Source organism: Squalius cephalus (genome assembly GCF_949319135.1).
Source record: "Squalius cephalus genome assembly, chromosome: 12".
NCBI lineage: Eukaryota > Metazoa > Chordata > Actinopteri > Cypriniformes > Leuciscidae > Squalius > Squalius cephalus.
The window spans coordinates 30,466,531-30,487,706 of NC_137133.1; the positions used below are offsets into that span (position 1 = coordinate 30,466,531).

The 21,176-nt window shown below is 38.8% G+C and overlaps 2 protein-coding genes across 3 annotated transcripts; both read right to left on the bottom strand.

Moving 5' to 3' along the window:
* Positions 1-6,285: 6,285 nt before the first annotated feature.
* On the bottom strand, positions 6,286-10,191 carry gja1b (gap junction protein alpha 1b). Its single transcript, XM_079889374.1, has 2 exons — positions 10,053-10,191; positions 6,286-7,871 (listed from the first exon to the last, which is right to left on the bottom strand). Exon 2 carries the CDS (start codon positions 7,853-7,855, stop codon positions 6,710-6,712), a length of 1,146 nt encoding a protein of 381 aa, XP_079745500.1. The 5' UTR covers positions 7,856-7,871; positions 10,053-10,191; the 3' UTR covers positions 6,286-6,709.
* Positions 10,192-10,662: 471 nt separating this feature from the next.
* Positions 10,663-20,701, bottom strand: gja13.2 (gap junction protein alpha 13.2). 2 transcript variants are annotated; one of them, XM_079889384.1, is made up of 3 exons: positions 20,450-20,701; positions 15,034-15,093; positions 10,663-11,838 (listed from the first exon to the last, which is right to left on the bottom strand). In XM_079889384.1, the coding sequence occupies exon 3, from the start codon at positions 11,815-11,817 to the stop codon at positions 10,981-10,983; it is 837 nt and encodes a 278-aa protein (XP_079745510.1). In that variant the 5' UTR covers positions 11,818-11,838; positions 15,034-15,093; positions 20,450-20,701; the 3' UTR covers positions 10,663-10,980. The 2 variants fall into 2 exon arrangements, with proteins under 2 accessions (XP_079745510.1, XP_079745511.1); XM_079889385.1 differs by lacking the exon at positions 20,450-20,701 and adding an exon at positions 19,768-19,838 and having other exon boundaries at positions 10,669-11,838.
* Between the last annotated feature and the right edge of the window lie 475 nt (positions 20,702-21,176).

Below are 21,176 nucleotides of genomic sequence, written 5' to 3' on the forward strand. Positions count from 1 at the left end.
AAACAAAGCACCGGTCACGAATTAGAAGTCTAAAACGGGAATTTTTAAAGAGGTGGGAAATTTGTTTAATGTTTGTTTGAACCTACTCTCACTTAAGCTTACGCTACTCCTACATCCCATGTCATGCATCGGGTCAGAGGTCACTCTTCAGCCAGAAATTGACTCATGTACAGCCATTATCAAATTTATAAATATGGATATGTTTCTTACAAAAACGCATCACTTTGCTTCTGAAGGCCGAATGCATTACTTTTATGATGGATGGATGTGCTTTTTTGGGCTTCAAAATCTAAGTTACTATTCACTCCCATTATAAAGCTTGGAAGAGCCAGGATATGTTTTAATATAACTCTGATTGTGTTTGGCCTTGGACACCTATACACCTAGGATGGCTTTTTTAGAGTAAATTATGGGATAATTTTCATTTTTGGGTAAACTGACCCTTTAAGCTTTCAACAACTCTTTCAGTCTTTGTTTAAAAGATAATTTTCGCTGAAAGTTCGAGATATAATAGTTTGTGAGAGCGCGATTATAAACACAGATTATATGCACAGATTCTCACTGCTAAGGGCCAATGCTGTTGATGCCACTTTATGGCATGAGAGTTAGGGGTGCAATGGATCACAAAATGGATTGGATCATTTTTCGGATCAGGAACACTTCAAGTACTTCGATACCACAGTAAAAGCTACTAGCCTTACTAATAAAGTTCAAACATTATTACGCACAAGTGAACAGCCGGTAATAAAATAAGAGCAAATAAACATGCATAGATTAATACAGTACAATAGAACAAAATTGAATAATCAATAATCTTTCTCGCTTAGCAGCTGTTTAAGCAGCCCTTTAAAATTATAGATTTTGCAAATACATATTGCCAGAAGAGCAGTGTTGAAAGTGATTCAGACTGCTGCATTCTTTGAATAGATGCTGGTTACAGTCAGGCGAATGAAATATATCTTATTCCCCATTCTTAGAATACTCCTGGCTTGATTTTCCCGATTTGGACCTCTCAGTGGAAAACCAGGGTGCATCTGGCTAAATTTAGAGTAATGACCATAGTCGACATATTGGACGTTTTGCCGTAAGTGAGAGCCGGTGTGGAAGTGAGGGGAAAAAACGCAGAACGTCGTTTCGGGGTGAAGCATGGAAATATTTTGCCTATGCCAGTCAACCAGCTATTGACTTTGGATGTGGGCTGCATACTTTCTTCTCTCCTGACCTCTCGGTAACCGATGACAAGTCTCGTAATTTTAGCTCTGGTATGGACCCAGCGTGCCCTATACTCTCCAAACCCCATCCACCTCAATTAGAGGTATCTTACAGAGTCCCAGTGAACTTTAAAGTCTCTCTTTGAGACGCGCAGGATCCGGCCACATTAAAGTTTTTACGGCCTTGACACTTGGACGAGGGGAGCCGAAGAGTTAGTGCTATCAAAACAAAGGTGGCGCTGGGTTGCAGAGAACAGAGTGGACAGTGGCAGGACCGGCGCATAATGCATCCCACATGGTCAACATCCTGCTCCAACAGCGACACATGGAAGAACCTCATGTTCCTTAAAAAAGAGATGCTGTATCGAGGCCTTTGCTGATTCACCCCGACCAGGCACAGAGTTTGCTATCTGGAATATGCTGCATGTGCGCATACAGTACGTCATGCAATATTGTTGTTGGGTTTTTGCTGCTCATGTTCTGGATTTGCACTTCATTCCTCCTATAATTCTCTTCATCTGCCTCATTTAATTTGCATGCATTCCTTTGCGCATCTGTCTGCTCTCTGAAGTTGTGCTCTGTTCTTGATATCAGCTAAATAGCTTAATTTTTCTGCTCTTCCCTGAGCCTGGTGTTTAGTGCTCGTGCTCATTTCCTGTCTTTCATTTCCTGTGTCCGTATTTTGAGTCTCTGTCTCTTCCTCTGTCTGTGCTATTGAGGGTGCAACAGCAGCCTGTGAACTCATTCTGTCATGTGTTGTTCTCTAACTTTAAATGTCTAGTAGGAGACTGCTTTTAACAATAAACTGTTTGCAGGGCATTGTTTTGTAGGTGTTCTATAGATTTGTTGCCAGGGCATTGCTGTGTGGTTGCTAAGGAGTGTTCTTGGTAGTTGCTAGGGTGTTGCTTACTCAAAAGTCAAAAGTTATTCTGGTCACTCCTTCAATGCAAGATCAATCCTTTTTCCCCCCCAGACCTTTTATTACCATTTTAAATGTCAAATTTGTAATTCTAACAGCTTAGAACAGTAATAGAACATCTCTCCTCAACAAGTCACACGATTTGGATACTTTAGCAAACTCCACTAATAACACAGATGCTTCATATTGATGACTTTTGAATATAATTGGAATAGAAGTGAAACGAAGACAAGGACATTTAAAACGACAGACCTTTTCTATGTAGCGCTTGCTTATCAGAAACTCCAGGCAAAATTGCGGGCTTCAATAATTTTCGTTGTTTTCCACGGAAGGAATTGGCAAAGCCTGGGGTCACATGCCTCAGGTCTTCCTGCAGACTTCCCGTTGGAGGCCTAACCTAGCAGGGAGGAGCTCATATGGCCTACAGGCAACATTAACTCACTTTGAATAAACAGCAAGGGACTAAAACAAGGCAATAAATTAGGTGAGACTGAGACTGACAGTGTCAGGTGATGATATAGTGAGAAATGAGAGAAAGAGAAAGTTAAATCCTCTTGCTGACAGAGAGAGTCTATTAGTGCTGAGTTCCTCTGACTCTGTGCGTGTTCTTCAGCTTATTAGACATGTTTGGGAGCTGCTCTTCCATGTTTAATAAAACCACAGCTTTTCTCTCAGCAGTCCCAGACCATCCAGCAGTGGAAAATTTCAAAGAAAAATGCGATGAGGACGAATCCAATTTCTAACCGCACGGAAAACTGAGACACCATTTGGGATTGGCAGCTCTCGCCATTGTAAAATTGGAAGCATCCTATTGTTTTGCTTTGCTTATGCTTATATAAACAGCAGGGAATGGGCAGATCTCTCAGGAAACATGACTGTGCATGATATCCACAGTGCCTGGAGGTGCAAAGCGGTCAGTCCGTGTGTGTTGACCATCTACAAAGCATTGCATGTTTTTCACACCCTGCGTGCTTGATAGTCGGCATTCCACCGCTGAGCTCCAGGAAGAGTCGGAACATTTGCGGGAATCACATGTGATGTTCTCATGCACCTACACTTGGAACCGCTCCCATATAGCAGCAGGAGAGGGATAAATTCAGAGATTTAATAAACATTTTGGTCAGGAAGATGACCGTCACAGAACCAATCCTTTTTGGAATTGTGAATAAAACTCCCCAGAACATTTGTTGCAAACTTTCTCTACATGGATACAAAGGGGGGAATGGTTTCTCAGATTGTGAAAGACGTGTCATTAAAAAATAAAGTCAGGCGGGTGTCCAATATAAGATTGTGAGAGAAGCAAAGCAGCTGTTTAATCAAACATGGGCGACGTCATAATAAAACGTCCATTGGACATTTTTAGTCAAACTTAGCAGCTTTAACATGGATTCCCAGCACCACCCAGGAGTTGTGGTCTGGGTGGCAGTTTGGGCACAGGAAATGTAACTCACACACTGAGGTTTCCATTAGTGTGGGCAGAAGCCTATGCATTTCCAGTGACTCTTTACTGACGTCCCCATCTTTCCCTGCAACATGTTTACCCATCCCTCGAGCGGTTTCTCTGACGTACATTCTGTTTCATTGCTGACATATCTTGTGGGATGAATGGTGACTTAGCATACACTATTTGAATTGAAAATACATAACTACCATTCAAAAGTTTGGGGACAGCAATACTTTTTTTTCCTGAAAGAAACAAGGATGCATTAAATTGATAAACGGGGATGTTAAAGACATTTATAATTAGGGATGCTCTGGTATCTGTATCATGTGAAAGATAAAATATGATAGAGCAATAGAATGAACAGTGAAAGTGACAGAAGCATTACATTTTAACAGGCATAATTAATCATGAAAATAACTGAAGGAAATATATATAATGTTCCAAAAGATTTCCATTTCAAAAAAATGCTGTTCTCTTGAACTTTCTATTCATCAAAGAATCCTGAAAAATAAAATGAATGATGGTTTTCACAAAAATATTAAGCATTTAATAGCAAGAAAATGTATTTTCAACATTGACAATAATGAAAAATGTTTAAACAACATTCTTGAACAGCAAATCTGCATATTAGAATGATTTCTGAAGGAACATGTGACACTGGAGTAATGATGCTGAAAATTCAGCTTTGCCATCACAGGAGTAAATTACAAAATACATTTTACAATATTTCTATTTTTACTGTATTTAAAAAAAAAATGAAATGCAGCTTTTGATGACTTCTTTCAAAACCATACAAAGCTTTTGAAAGGTAATGTGTATGTGTATACAGAAGACACTGGGCTTCAAGGCCTATTTTATTTATTTTTGCACCAGCTGATTTCTTTCTTTTATCTTGTTCTGATGAATCAATGCAGAATTGATCAGTTTGGCCTCTGGTATATGCAATAGTATTGTGTGATAAATCTGGTCTAAAAAGATCTGCATTAATTAGCATTAGATCAAAGTCTCCTGCTTTTTTTTATGTTCTTCTGCTCTAGCCACATGTGGTCCACAGACTCGGCCCAGGCATATGGTTTTATTTAGCTTTGTGGAAAGGTTAAATAGGAAACTTGGATAAGAGAAAAGGCTCTGAATCTTTTTATATGATGAAATTTTGAAAGTTTCTGGGGCATTTTAAAACATACATGTAAAAACTTATCAGTCTTTCGGTTTGCAGTCTTTCTTGGCGTAGACCGATCTTGGCCGTTACACTGCGTTTGTCTCTATTGCCTGTTTAAACACGGTGGTTTGTGTAGGGCTAATTCTCTTGGATGAAAAGCCTGCACCAGACTCCTTTAGATACTGGCACCAGACAAATTGCAGAGCATTTTGTCTTTTTTTTTTTTTTTTTGATCATGTGCCTCTCTTTGGGTGTAAACAAAAATACTGAAATGAGTAAGTGTATATTGGAAAGCATTAGTGTGGTCATATAAAAGAGTTTGACTGAGACACACAAATACAAAATGACAAAGAAAAAATCTTTATTGGTTAAATTGCTTTTTCACAGATTTGATTAATGTCCGTTTTTGTTTGATTGCTCGGTTTTTCCACTGTCATGCACACCGTACGACAGCGGATTCCCATGGAATGGCATTACATCAGTGTTGTTCTGATTTAAAACCCAATATGCACTATTTACCAGATGCAAAATCTTGCCTTTAGCCACTCAACGGCCCAAACCCAAGGATTCTGTGAGAGCACTGTTAAAGTGTAGTGATTTTACGCCTCGTAGTGTGTTGTAAAATAAATTAGTTACGTTCTCGTCATTTTTGCATCAAATAACACCCTAGCCAAAATCTCAGTGCAAACACCATTGTAGCTGAAAAATCCATGAGCCTCTGCAAATGAGTACCAATACTATGATGCACAATTTGAAAAATCAAAACAAAGAATGTCCATAATGAAATTTCATCTACTAGAGTTTGGTAGTTGTGGAGCTACGCTGGCATATATCTCTTAATATAACTGACTAAATATTAGTCCAGCTCTAAAAAAGCAGTCTTCTATAAAAAAAACCCTCACATTTGTGACATAGTTAGCTTGATTTACAGTACTAAAACTCTATCTCTCAAGCAGCAATGATTACATTGAGTTAAAAAGGTCATTCACTCCAAAGGTAAGACGTTAATTCTACTCATTCTAATTCAAAACTAATTCATTCCGTCTGCCCTCCGCAAAGAAAAGAAGGAAAATAAAATGACAAAAAAAGAGAAAAAAGAGAACAAAAGTTAAACCTTTCTCTCACACACTATTTAGGACAATTTCAGTAAAAATGCAGAAAAGAAAATCAAGCCGTGTACCAGTTGGTACAGCAGCTCAGTCCACACATAGGCATTTTCAATCCATACCACCACCCAAAAAACAACAAATATCATCAAATAACAAAAACCGACACCACATAAATTCAAAGTTTATCAGGAAAATGACAGTCCACTGTGATTAATAAAAAAAAAAAAGTATTTGCTGATGAATGTATTGCTGAAATTTGGATTATTGTCAATAAATATGCACTTGGATGGTATTAATTATGTAGACATGACCTTGAGTAGTAGTCAATCTTAATCTAGTGGTGGATATCCTGTTAATTTTTATGAATAAATAAATATTAACACCCTGTTTAGGGATTTGATGTCATGCAAACGAGTGACGTATAACCGTGTGTGTGTGGGTGGGGGGGGGGGGCGGGGTTAGAACACAAATCTACACGTACTGCAGGAGTGCAACATGTTAAAGTGGAATCGTTGTGTGGCATTTTAATAAACCAAATACGAACAAGCAAACAAAATCAATCACATCACCAAGGCATATTCTGGTGGGCAGAATCGAGAGGCGCCCCAGGTTTGGCCCCGCTTGTGCCCCTTTGAGCCCCCCTACAGCTGTTCGTTTGTTAGGGCATGTTAGCTCTGCTAGTTTTCAACATCATTATTAATGAATAGTACCTCCAGCAGTGTGAGTAATTTTATGTCTCTGTATCGACTAGAGTCTAGAGTGAGGATCTTGTGCGGATGAAATCCCGCCCCCTCGGCACAGGAGTTGAGCGCGCCTCGCTGCCTGTGTCAGTCTTTTAGCGTCGTGACGCGGCACCGAGTCGCGCGGCTAGACGTCCAGGTCGTCGGGTCTCGCTCGACTGCTCATGCGGCTGCTGGCGCGGCTGCACGGCCGGGCGTCTATCAACGCCAGCGGCTGCAGCTCGTGGCCTGGCGGCAGTTTCTTGTGCTCCTGCGTGTCATCGGGGAAGTCGAAGGCCTGAGCGTGCGAATTGGAGATGGTGCTTCCGTTCTGGCCCAAGCGGTTCTGCTCTGCGCTGTAGTTGGCCCAGTTCTGCTCGTTGGCCTGCTTGTTGTAATTGCGACAAGAGTTGGTCCGCTCGCCGGTGGCTAGTTTATAGCCCGGAGGCGACATGGGCGAGAGCGGTGCGGTCGGCGAGGAGCAGCCGTTGTAGTAGGCGTATTTGGTAGTGGACAGTTCCTTCGGTGTAGGGCTCATGGTGCCGGTGTGGTACTGTTGGTTCTGTTGGCCTTTCACACGGTCCTTGATCCGTTTGAAGAGCACGTAGAAAAGCTCTATGATGTTGAGCAAAAGCGAGACGAGCGAAACCACCAGCATGAAGATGATAAAAATGGTCTTCTCCGTCGGCCGAGAGAGGAAACAGTCCACCCGGTGGGGGCAGGGCGAACGCTCGCACGTGTACACGGCGGCTAGGCTGATGCCATAGATGTACCACTGGATGACCAGGAAGCCCACCTCAAAGACGGACTTGAAAATGATGGTGACTATGTAGGTGCGCAGCAGGGCGCCTTTCATCTTCACCTTGCCGTGCTCCTCTAGGCCGTGCTTGAACTTCTTGTGCTCGATCTTCTTCAGGTGGACCTCGACGTCGCCGCCGTCGTTCTGCACGGCCTTCAGCACCTCCTCCTTGCGGTTGAGCTTCTCCTCCTTGCGCATCAGGTAGAAGACGTGCGCCAGGTACAGGAGCGTAGGCGTGGACACGAAGATGATCTGAAGCACCCAGAAGCGCACGTGCGAGATGGGGAACGATTTGTCATAGCAGACGTTCTCGCAACCGGGCTGCTGGGTATTGCACTTGAAAGCCGACTGCTCGTCACCCCAGGCCGACTCCACCGCCGTCCCCAGAACTAGGATCCGGAAGATGAAGAGCACAGAGAGCCAGATCTTCCCTCCGGCCGTGGAGTAGGCCTGCACCTTGTCAAGAAGTCTTCCCAACGCACTCCAGTCACCCATCTTGAGGGAGTTCTAGCTGAAAATAGAAAAGCTCAGATGTAATAAAACGTATTCAGACACTTTTGGACACTTGGGTGACACTTGAATATGTCTGAATGTCTTTGTATTAGATGCAAAATGTCAAAGTGACATCTCTGAACAAATAACACAGTGATTTTTTTCTATTATTTTTAAACAAAGAGTCCATCACTTTTAGTGAATGTATGAAGTGAGTTCCCCTCAAGGTAACATGCTTAACTGTTAAAGCATAACATAAATATATATATACACACACATATATGGCACATTTGGATTAAAAAGTCACCTGGTTTTAGTAGCTGTTATGCAATGCAAAGACATTCGTACATTTTGAAATGTGTCTTAAGTGTCCAAATACTTTTTTTTGAGGCCACTGTAGTGTATTTTTTCTGCACATGAAGCACATGATGAAAGTGTTAGTTTCAGCACCTGCTGAGGATGTTATTATGAAAATAAGCATGAAAACTGACCTCAAGATTATCATAATATAAACTACACCTGGTCTCAGAAAGCTCACATAACAAACATGTGGCTCACACACACGTAGGGGTTAGGTTTAGGGTTGTAAAAACCCAGCACTTGCTGTCTTTTGCTTTGTGAAATCAAAGTTCTCAAGCTAATGCTACCATGACAGTTTTTACATCATCTACCGATTAAAACATCTTAAATGCCTCTTTAACATGACTAAGAAAAGAAATTTAAAGACACGTGTTTATTTAGAAAGATGTTGGTCCCTTTGGTTGCATCAGCAATGTTTAAAGGCAAACAATAACATTCACTTGAAATCTGAATTGAATTGGGAAGCAAGTCTTTGATTAATTCCCCTGTGCAGCATGGAAAAATCAAATATCATAAGGAACTGTTTAAGAAGTTCTAAAGAATTTCCTGATTCATGTGGTGCAGGCATGATGAAGAGCATCTCTTCAATATCCTGGACAATTTGTGGGTCTCGTGGCACTAATAAAGTTTAAATGGGGTATGTGGAATGTATATTACGACAATTACAGTGTTAACATTTATAAGAGACATCAAGGGGGAGACATCAAGTATTTTTGTTGTTTAGACGTCAAGTAGTTCGAAAGTAGGCTTGTCTCTCTGTAATGTTGCATTCTACTAAATCTTTGATAGGTTTTAGTATATAGTAAAGAAGAATATGGTATAGGAACTGTTTATATAAAATTTACATGTAGGAATACTTGAGAATTACAGGTTTAAGTTTTGCTACAGAAGGGATATTTAAAGGGATAGCTCACCAAAAATGGAAATTCTGTCATCATTTACTCACCCTCGAGTTGTTCCAAACCTGTATGAATTTCTTTCCTCTGCTGAATACAAAAGAAGATATTTTTGAAGAATGTTGATAACCAAACAGTTGACGTGCACCATTGACTTTTTTCATTCTATGGAAGTGAATGGGGCCCATCAAATGTTTGGTTACTGACATTCTTCAGAATATCTTCTTTTGTGTTCAGCAGAAGAAAGAAATTCATACAGGTTTGGAACAACTTGAGGGGGTGAGTAAATGATGACAGAATTTTCATTTGTGGGTGAACTATCTTTTTAACATTGTAATACGGGACTGAACAGCGCCCTCTAGTCTACAGCGCGTTGACGACGCAAGCGAAACAGTTCGTTTTTCACCAGAAAGTCGTATTAGAGTTGTAAAAAAAAACAAAGGCAGGAAAAAATAAAAGTTGTTTTCCATTTATTCTATAAGAAAAATAGCTGTTATAATTTGTTCCAATTAAATTCATGTATTTGATTCCTGCTTACATTTTTCTTCAAAACTTATTCCAGACACAAAGTTTTTGAAGTTTCTATTATTTCCTTTTTGTTTTAATTACTTGAAATGTCTATTATATGTTTTGTTTCTACTGAACATGTCCTCCACAACAGACGTGAATAAATACTAAATTAAACCTTAATATGATAGGCTATAATAATGAACCATATATGATTATAATATGTTATATGGCGATTCATATCATTTCATAAACTTCTAAACTCACTGAAAAGTTTTTCAAAATCAAATAAAATATGACAAAAGCCTTTTAAAATGATTAAATTAATTCTTTAAAAGTAACTTTCCACTGTGATGCTCAGTTATGAATATTAGTGCTGCTATGAAAAAAAAAAAACTAAGTTTTTAAAAGTTGAAAGACTTTCTATAAAAACTTACCTAGATAGAAGTAAAGAGAGGAGAGCCCTGTAGGGACTTACTCCGTCACCTCTGAAGACCAGTCACCAAATCCAAGTAAGCGACTATGGAGAAACTGAGGCACACTTGTCAAACTTTCCCTGCTTATAAGAGACTCGGAGGGAAGAAAGTGGAAAGCAGACGCACAAAGTTTGGCGAAGTCACGTGACTGCTACGTCAGATTTTTTTGGGTCCTCCTCACACACTCTCGCTTGATGGGGTTCTTCAACTCAGATGAACAAATATTTCGCTCGAAAACTTTATGAAATTGACGAGAATTTAATTCACAAACAGTTATGTATTATAAGAAAGTGATCTGTAAATCAGAATGGTAGAAAGTTTTTGATTATAAACAGTAGCCTCTATATATATATAGGCTATGTGTGTGTGTGTGTGTGTGTGTGTGTGTGTGTGTGTGTATATATATATATATATATATATATATATATATATATATATATATATATATATATATATATATATATATATATATATATATACATACATACATATTTTTAAATTCTAATAGTTTAATAGCTCAATAGCTGAAACCCTTGTCTTTATAAGACAATAATTAATACACGGTCGTTTTCATGGTCACATTTATCTCCCATTTATTCTTGGTAGGCAGTAGAAACTATAGAAACGGAAAAAAAAACCAAAAATAAAAAAAAACACTGGCCTTAGTGACAGAAGTAAGGCGTTAGTGAATGCAACTCAAGAAGTTTACAGCGCCATCTAGTGTTCAGTTAGCAAAAGTTACAATTAACAATTGCAAAAAAAAAAAAAAATCATAGGCTAAGTTTGATCATAATTTATTATATTAATATTTGTGAATATGAAGTTGATTATATTAGCTATATGTATTTTCCTACAAGTGTTCCCAGAAATAGGTGCTAGAATATGACACCTATAGATCAGCTTTGGCTCCATCAAGACTGCCTTTTCTTTGACCGCACCTGTTCATAAAGGCCATGTTTAACTCATTGTGTCTCATTCCATCAACAGCACTGGGTTCTACCATAAAAGGTGAAGGATAATGGGAATCTCCAGCATACTTTACATTCTTATTTTTCTTATTCCTCTGACTAACCCTCTTACAAAGCACATAGAATATTTCTAGAACATTTAAGGCCAGAGACACACAAGCCACCACCAGCATGAAGATAATGAAGATGGTTTTCTCTGTGGGTCTAGATATGAAACATTCTGTCTCCGTCGTACAGGGCATAATCTTACAGTGAAACTTGTGCTCCATGACAAATCCAAACAGATAATACTGTCCAACGATGAAAGCCACCTCTAAAATGATCTTTACAAACAGTTGGGTCAAGTAGGTACCCAGCATGTTTCCTTTGATTGCAACCTTCCCGTTAGCGTCTGTATATTTTGGCTGCTTCGACATCGGGTTCCTTTTCAGCTCCTCTCTCAATTTTTTCTCGTGGTGGATGACGTGTACCACGTGGCCCAGGTACAGCAAAGTCGGAGTGGAAATGAAGATGATCTGCATGACCCAGAAGCGAATATGCGAGATGGGGAACTTCCAGTCGTAACACACGTTCTCGCAACCAGGAGTGTTGGTGTTGCATACTAAGTTGGATCTCTCGTCACCCCACACGCTCTCCGCCGCCGTTCCCAACACCAGGATCCTGAAGATGAAAAGGACGACCATCCATATCTTGCCAATGACGGTGGAGTGGGACTGTACTTTGTCCAGTAAAGCTGAGAGAAATCCCCAATCTCCCATGATTGGTTGCTCAGGGCTTCCCTGGAGGATAGATAGGAGATTCACACTAAATTATACACAATTAGTTTTTTATAGGAATACATGGTGATCATCACAAATAGGAATTGGAGGTTAGCAGAGTGAAATCAAGTAAATTAGGCCGTTTTTTGATCAAAGTTTTTTACTCTTCATTTTTAGTGTGTACACTTCATAAGCAAAACACTGAAAAATGGCATTTCCTACTTAGTTTTTTTGTCTTGTTTCCCGTCCAAATATAAAAATTATTAAATCAAGATGCATTTACTAGATTAATTATTGGAGTTACTAGAACTAAATTGAGTTTTTGCTTCCTGTTTTTTTTACCCACTGGGGTCAGTTTGATTTGATTTTTTTTTTTTCAAAGGTTTGAGTCAGGTACTTTATGTTTCTTTGATGACTACTTAAAGGGGGGGTACAATGGTGTTTCATGTATTCAGAGTTGTTTACAGTGTTAAAGAGATGGATTCTCATGCTAAACATGGGCAAAGTTTAAAAAAAATATTTTGGACGAATAACGGAGAATTTCTGTGCCGAAAATCTTACTTCCGGGTTGGTACAAGTTTCGGCTGTTTTTTTTTCGACCGTGGATCTAATGACGTAGACCAGAGTGGAACTCCTTATATGAGCATTTCTCTCGGAAAAGCGCGCCCGCGCACACGTCGACCAGAGAGGAGAGCGAGACCGCGCACATCAACGCGCTTCAACAGGAAATCATCGGCAGCCAGCGCTGCATAGGATTTGTTCAAGAATGTCTCCAAAAAAGTGTGTTTTTGGATGTGAGGGAAAGCTTACCGTGTTCAGTTTTCTAAAGAACCCAGTGTTACAGGAACAGTGGATGCAGTTTGTTTTTCCGGGGCAGCAACGGAGTGTAGGAAGTGCGGTTGTGTGTTCTGGTCATTTCAGTGACGAATGTTTTATTAACAAGGCCCAGGTCGACGCTGGATTTGCAAATCGTTTGCTATTAAAACGTGGAGCGGTCCCAGTGATAAAAGACCCCATTCATGTAAGTACAACTGGATCAGATTTCTGTCTTTTGCTGGAAATCAAGCACTACCGCTTGACTCTATAGCTCCGCCTCCAGGACTTCAGCTTTTTCCGGAGAGAATCGGAAAGCTGTATTTTTCTATTATAAATATAATAAAACTAGACACTTTTTGGATATATTAAGGATGCACTACTACTCTATAGGTACTCAAGATTAACATGAGATTAGGTGAAACTGTGCATGTTATGTACCCTTTAAATATCCCTTTAAATAAAAAAGGGATATTTTTTAGGAAAATCGATGGTTCTTCTCTGAACAATCGATTTTCCAGATGAACCAAACAGTCAGAAGGATACTTCATCAGATACAATAACTTTGCACCAGTCTTCTGCTGTCCAATTCTTGTCATTCCTGCAGAATTTCAGTCAATCTTTGATGTTTTTATTGGAGAGAAGTGGCTTCTTTGCTGCTCTTCTTGACATCAGGTCGTTGTCCAAAAGTCTTGGCCTCGCTGTGTGTGCAGATGCACTTACACCACCTGCTGCCAATACTGAGCAGTTCTGCACTGGTGGTGACACAATTCTGTAGCTGATTCCTCAGGAGGAGAAGGTCCTGGCACTTGCTGGACACTCTGGGACGTCCTAAAGCCTTCTTCACTGCAGCCGAACCTCTATTCTTGAAGCTCTTGATGATCTGGTAAATGGTTCTTTCAGGTGCAAAATTCTTTGCAGCTATTTCCTTACATGTGAGGCCATTTTGATGATGGCTGCACATCTTTCTTTGGAGGAAACCATTGCTTAAACAAGAAAACAATGATTGGAAGAACTTCTTCATTCATTTTATAGCAATCATGTGCTGATGATATGATTGGTAAAATTATGTTAGCTGGTCATTTGGTGCCAAGGACAAAAACAGTGAAATTTGGGGTTTTGTGATAAAGCTTTTTGCAAATATGTAAAATGCCTCTGATCACTCTGCACAATAATCTAGAAAAATGTGAATCACCATCATAACAACTGAAGCAGCAGAATTTTCAAATTTGGCCACAGCTGTAAGTGGGACCATAACGTTCCATTTTTGGAAGGTAATTTATCTGCTAGACAACATGAGGGTCTAGGAGTCTCGTGCTCATCTGAGGAGGATGCCTCATAATCAGGGTCTTCCTCTATCTCAGACACATTCTCCTCTGACACTGTCACTTTCAAAGAACTATGACAAAATCTAACTGACAGAAAACCTTTGCTTAGAGGTCATTTTCAATTGAGAGAGAGCATAAAGAGAGAGAACAAAGAGAAATGGTTTATAAGGCTTCTGTGGAAGCTTTCCTATATTTGCTCCTCCTCTATATTATGTTTTCCCCTCTCCCACGGCACAAAATATCAAAGTTCTGAAAAAAAGAAGATGTTTTCCCCTCCCTGGAAATATCTAATTTCTTGTGAGAATTATTATTCACCCCTCCACTATATCGTGTGAACTATCAGTGGTTCTCGCACACTTCAGGTAGACTTACAGTATATGGTAATGTTAGGTTAGGGCCCTAAAGCAGAGGGAAGTTTTTTGAAGATCATAAAATCTCAAGTTATAATGACCTCAATATTATCCAATACAACCAAAACAAATGTGTGATTTTTGTCAAATCACCAATGTGTGAACAACTAATTTTTTTATATTTCGTATATGTTTTATACAGCAAAATGAGCCTGGGGTCGAATTGACCCCAAAGAACACCGATGCTACAAAATGTGTACAGAACACTGAAAACATATCATCATGTTAACTTCATGTTTACCCAGTTGTGCCCATTAAATTAGGAAAATAATTTAAATATGAAAAATATTCTTGTTTCTGTTTGAATTCAGATTAGTTTTCTGACCCCATTGGCAGATATTTTTGCAGATTAATGCAAAATGAATGCCCCCCTCCCCCCCTAGTAAATCGGCATCTTGATTTAAGAATTTTTAGATATTCGGACTGGAAACAAGACAAAAATACCAAGTATGACAAGCATTTTTTGCAGTGAACTTATTGTAATCAAAAGGGTAAAGGAATGTGTAAATTGTCCCCTTATAGCCATGAATGTTACAAGAAAACAACAGCGACTGAGATTTTTACAACACATTGGCCATTTTTCTGTAATGCTCTCACTTCCCAAAAATCTTGCCAGTTTATTCAAAGCATTTGCATCTTATCCATTATAGAAATGTCATACTCACCAAATTAAATGGGCAAGAAAAAACGTTGTGCCTTGTAAGCTCAGAGTATTTGTCCCCAACCTGTAGACATATAAAATCATACATTTTAGGACACAATCAAAAAGACAATCTGAAACCTTTGAGGGAAAGTTATTTCCTAGTTAGAATGTTGTCTGTAAGAATTCATACAGATAAGATGGGGAACAAAAAAAAAAAAAAAAAAAAATATATATATATATACTGTATATATATATATATATTAGAAATGTTTTATGAACGATATTAGAAATATATTTAACACTTACTGTAGGTGTCTTTTACTACTATGTACTTGCAGCAAAAAATAAAAATAAAAATAAGAACAACATGCTGTTTAGCAAAACACTTTTGCTATTGAAGTGGGATACGGGTAAGGTTAGGGACAGGTTTGGTGTTTAAAGGTATGGAAATTCTAGAGGTAATTACTGTTGTAAATTGTAAAAACAGTGTAATAGATGAAATTACATAAATTAATTAAAGCTGCAAGCAGCGATGAAAGGGCCCTCGCACCCGTGCCATCAACACTCGGTGGCTTTAGGAAGGCAGAGCATGGTTGGGAAATGTACATTTAAGGAGGTATATATAGTAAGAGTATGTCAAAGTCAGTTACAAAATGTTTTGTATAATGGTGATAATAGCATGCTTCATGACTCAGCTAAGTGTTGCTAGCATGTTCAGTCTGTTTCTAGCATGCTTAGTACACAATAATTATGTGGTTAGTACTGCATTACTGTGTTAACCATGTCAGTTTCTGTTGCCAGTAGGTGGCGTTATGACTATAACTGAATATGAGCATGGATGTGTGTTCAGGACAGAACTCTTATCAAACATGTGAAGTTTGGTGCAAATTGGACATTGCCTTCTTGAGTAACAACAAAGTCATGTTTCATTGAATTAGCATTCTTTAGAACTTAGCTAAGCATTGTTAGCATGTTTTAACATGTTGCTAGAACGGCATCAACGTGTTAAACATGTCACTTCCTGTTGCCAGTTGGTGGCGCTATTACTATAACTGAACATTCTCATGTAGATGTGTTCAGGCCATGACTCTTATCAAAAGTGTGAAGTTTGGGGCAGATTGGACATTCCATGCCTGAGTTACAGCAAATTCCTATTTAATTGCAATAATAGCATGCTTTAGCACTTGGCTAAGAGTTTGCTAGCATGTTTTAGCATGTTTCTAGTATGTTGTTAGCATGTTTAACACTTGCTGGCACTTTTTTATATGTTATTAGGAGTCCACAACAGTGTTAAACATGTCACTTCCTGTTGCCAGCAGGTGGCGCTATGACTGTAACTGAATATAAGCATGGTCATGTGTTCAGGACAGAACGCTTATCAAAAGTGTGAAGTTTGGGGCAGATTGGACATTCCATGCCTGAGTTACAGCAAATTCATATTTAATTGCAGTAATATCATTCTTTAGCACTTAGCTAAGTGTTTGCTATTATGTTTTAGCATGTCTCTAGTATGTTGGTAGGATGTTTAGCACCTACTGGCATTTTTTTATATGTTATTAGGAGTCAAGAACAGTGTTAAACGTCACTTCCTGTTGCCAGCAGGTGGCGCTATGACTATAACTAAATATGAGCATGGACATGTGTTCAAGAGATAACTCTTATCAAACGTGTGACGTTTGGGGTAGATTGTACATTGCCTTCTTGAGTAACAACAAAGTCCTGTTTCATTGAATTAGCATGCTTTAGCACTTAGCTAAGTATTGCTAGCATGTTTTAATATGTTTCTAGCATGTTTAGAACTCAATGGCATTTTTAACATGTTGCTAGAACGGCATCAACGTGTTAAACATGTCACTTCCTGTTGCCAGTAGGTGGCGCTATTACTATAACTGAATTTGAGCATAGGCATGCGTTCAGGCCATGATTCTTATCAAACATGTGAAGTTTGGGGCAGATTGGACGTTCCATGCCTGAGTTACAGCAAATTCCTATTTAATTGCAGTAATAGCATGCTTTATCACTTAGCTAAGTGTTTGCTAGCATGTTTCTAGTATGTTGCTAACCTGTTTAGCACTTGCTGGCTCTTTTATATATGTTATTAGGAGACCACAACAGTGTTAAACATGTCACTTCCTGTTGACAGCAGGTGGCGCTATTACTATAACTGAATATTCTCATGTAGATGTGTTCAGGCCATGACTCTTATCAAACGTGTGAAGTTTGGGGCAGATTGGACATTCCATGCCTGTGTTACAGCAAATTCCTATTTAATTGCAGCAATAGCATGCTTTAGCACTTAGCTAAGTGTTTGCTAGCATGTTTTAGCATGTTTCTAGTATGTTGTTAGCATGTTTAGCACTTGCTGGCACTTTTTTTATATGTTTTTATATGTCCACAACAGTGTTTAACATGTCACTTCCTGTTGCCAGCAGGTGGCACTATGACTGTAACTGAATATGAGCATGGTCATGTGTTCAGGACAGAACGTTTATTAAAAGTGTGAAGTTTGGCGCATATTGGACATTGCCTTCTTGAGTAACAACAACATCCTGTTTCATTGAATTAGCATGCTTTAGCACTTAGCTAAGTATTGCTAGCATGTTTTAACATGTTTCTAGCATGTTTAGACCTCAATGGCATTTTTAACATGTTGCTAGAATGGCATCAACGTGTTAAACATGACACTTCCTGTTGCCAGTAGGTGGCGCTATTACTATAACTGAATATTATCATGTAGATGTGTTCAGGACAGAACGCTTATCAAAAGTGTGAAGTTTGGGGCAGATTGGACATTCCATGCCTGAGTTACAGCAAATTCCTATTTAATTGCAATAATAGCATGCTTTAGCACTTAGCTAAGAGTTTGCTAGCATGTTTTAGCATGCTTCTAGTATGTTGTTAGCATGTTTCGCACTTGCTGGCACTTTTTTATATGTTATTAGGAGTCCATAACAGTGTTAAACATGTCACTTCCTGTTGCCAGCAGGTGGCGCTATGACTATAACTGAATATGAGCATGGCCATGTGTTCAGGACAGAACTCTTATCAAACGTGTGAAGTTTGGGGGAGATTGGACATTCCATGCCTGAGTTACAGCAACTTCCTGTTTCATGGCGAAACATCGAAATTTGTAAGGCCGCCGAGGACCCGCCCTTCGACGAAAACTCAAGATCTTCGCAATTTAACGTCGCAAAGGCCTTAAGATTACACTCACCAAATTTGAAGATGATCAGATTAAAACTGTAGGAGGAGTTCGTTAAAGTACGAGGCCTGAAAATGGCAAAAACTGCACAAAAATCTGAGAGGAAGTTCAAAATGGCTGACTTCCTGTTGTGTTTAGGGCTATGCTCCAAGAGACTTTTTTGTAGGTATTAGGTCATTACACGTATGTACCGAATTTCGTGCACGTACGTGGAACGTTGCAGGAGGCGCACTCCGTTGAACTTTTATAGGTGGCGCTATCGAGCCATTTTGCCCCGTCCAATTCTGAAACCTATATCAGATGTAAATTTTCGCCAGTTCTGACGCGTGTGCAAAGTTTCGTGAGTTTTCGCGCATGTTTAGGCCCTCAAAAATGCAATTCAATGCGGAGAAGAATAATAATAATAATAATAAACAGAGCAATTCCAAGAGGGTCCTCACACCATCGGTGCTCGGGCCCTAATTACAGATGTAACTACATGCAGGTAATCATTTTAAAAAAGTACTATGACTGTAAAAAAGTTTTAAAGCTACAATATGCTTAAACTTAAACTTTTAAAGCTACAATATGTAAGATTTTTGTAATAAAATATCCAAAAATCACTTGCACAGTGTGATATATTTCCTGCAGTTGTGTACTTACAATATCCCAAAAGTTCCCAAAGATTTTTCATTTCAGAGAAATTCCAATTTTAAATAATGTCTCATCCCTGTTCACTTGTCGCCTGTCAATGACGTAATATCCCCGTTATCCCTGGTTTCCGCTCGTACTGCCATAGTAACCATGGCGACAGACGTGGACAACTGCGCTACGTCTAACAAAAAAGCTCACGCTGTTGTTGTTTCGTTCAAACATTATGGACCATGGCAAGCAGACTTTGGGACAAAAGGAGAACTAAAACGAGGATCAATATCAGCGTGGCGTTTTCGAAATGCCGAGAGCTCCACGTCCGTGACAAACTTCGACTTGACAGAGACGCCGCTCCTGCATGCACTTTATTAGACAGGTGAGCAAATGTACATAAAACAAATCAATGTTATATAGCTCATCATGATGACATGTTATTATATGATCAGTATGTTATTCTAATGTTGATCTACTGCTAGTCTCATACAGACAAACTAACACATAGAATAACATTATTACTTTCAAATCAACACACTCAAATGCAGTTTAGTGTGATAGTGTAGACCAGCCTGATCTCACGGCAATTCGTACGAATTCTACGAGGTGGCTAATTCGTACGAATTCATACGACCTCACTCGTATGAATTAGTACGATTTGTGCTAAATCGTACATATTGTACGAATTGCCCAATTCGTATGAATTCATACGAATGACCTACCCCTGACCCCGCCCCTAAACCTACCCATCACGTGGGTTTAGACAAATCGTACAAATTCGTACGAGTGAGGTCGTACTAATTTGTACGAATTAGCCAACTTTTTATCACTCGTTCGAATCCGTACGAATTGGTCGTGAGATAGCGTTGTGTAGACCAAGTGAAACAGCGCTGCGTTACCTCACAATTTTAATTCGTCTAACAAAGTGACCTGTGTGAGTAGTAATAAAGCACTTGGGATAGTTCGGTTGAATTAACTGTCCTTATTCCTTTATGTCTGCGGGACTCGCGTGTGGCGCTGATATCTGTCTCTCATTAGCAATCGCGACCTGTTCATACCACACTCATGTTAAAAACATCGATGTATTCACTCATCCATAAACATTATTAGATCCTTCGGCATGACGACAAGTTTCATAATTCCGCTTATGCGTCATCAACCTACGCCTTTGTTATTGTAAGTGGTTAGCGACCCCTAGCAGCAAAAAAAATTACATATTGTAGCTTTAAGTACAGTCAACCTGGATGTTTAAGTAATGTCAACTTAAATTACATCAAACTGACTTAAAAAATGAGTTGATTCTTGTATAACTTATAAAAAGAGTTGAAAATTGCTTAACTTATTTTGATGAGTAAAAACATACGTTGTCATTACTTATTGAGCATAATTTTTTTTTTTTTTTACAGTGTATGTAACGTGTATGTACTTAATAAGTGCATTGTATCAAATGATTTATTTAAATGTTAGTAGTTAAAGACACCTAATATACAGTGGGTCCAAATAGTTAACAATAACTATCTTGTTAATTATTTAAATATATTTTATATTAAATTAATACATTGAATATGTAACTGTTAAAATCATACTCCAACAAATCCCAAAATATTCTTACCTGAATGAAGGGTCCAAATGGTAATTTCCTGTAAAGCAACAACTACTACTAATGATTGTAAAAAATCTATTTTTTAAAATCACTCGCAAGTATGTATTTAAATCAGCCTATTTTCTTATTCAGTTTGTTGAGATTTAAAGACTATTCTACAGTAAAACATCTGTATCTTTATGAAATACCGGTCGCTTTCGATGAGGTCAGACAGGATTCAGTCATTCATCTTATACCGTGACATGTAATTTGCCTATATCTGAAGGAACACTGAAAGCTCCACCCAACTCTATGATAAAGAAAACCAGTTTTAACCAGTAATTTTTCACTTCTTTATTTCTGTTCTTCTTAGAAGTAGTCCAATCATGAGTCTAGTTGCATCATACTTTCACACATTAGCGAAATTTGTCTGAATCATCAGCTTTGAATATGTTGCGAGGTGGAAACAACATCTATGTGATGGTGGTGTGATGTCGTGGCTAAAGATCAGGGCTGGTTATGTGCTGGGTTTGAGCCCTTATAAGAAATGACAATCACTGCTGTGTCTTTGACTTAACCACTGATTGTTCCAGATTGTCCCTATAAGAAAGTACACAAGTTTCAGCTTAATGAATAGCCTACAATGAAACAATATTTGGTAACACTTGATTGTACAGTGTCCTTGTAACATGTTACATGTAGTTACTATAGTAATTATTGTGCATAATTACACACAACAAAACTAATCCACACCCTA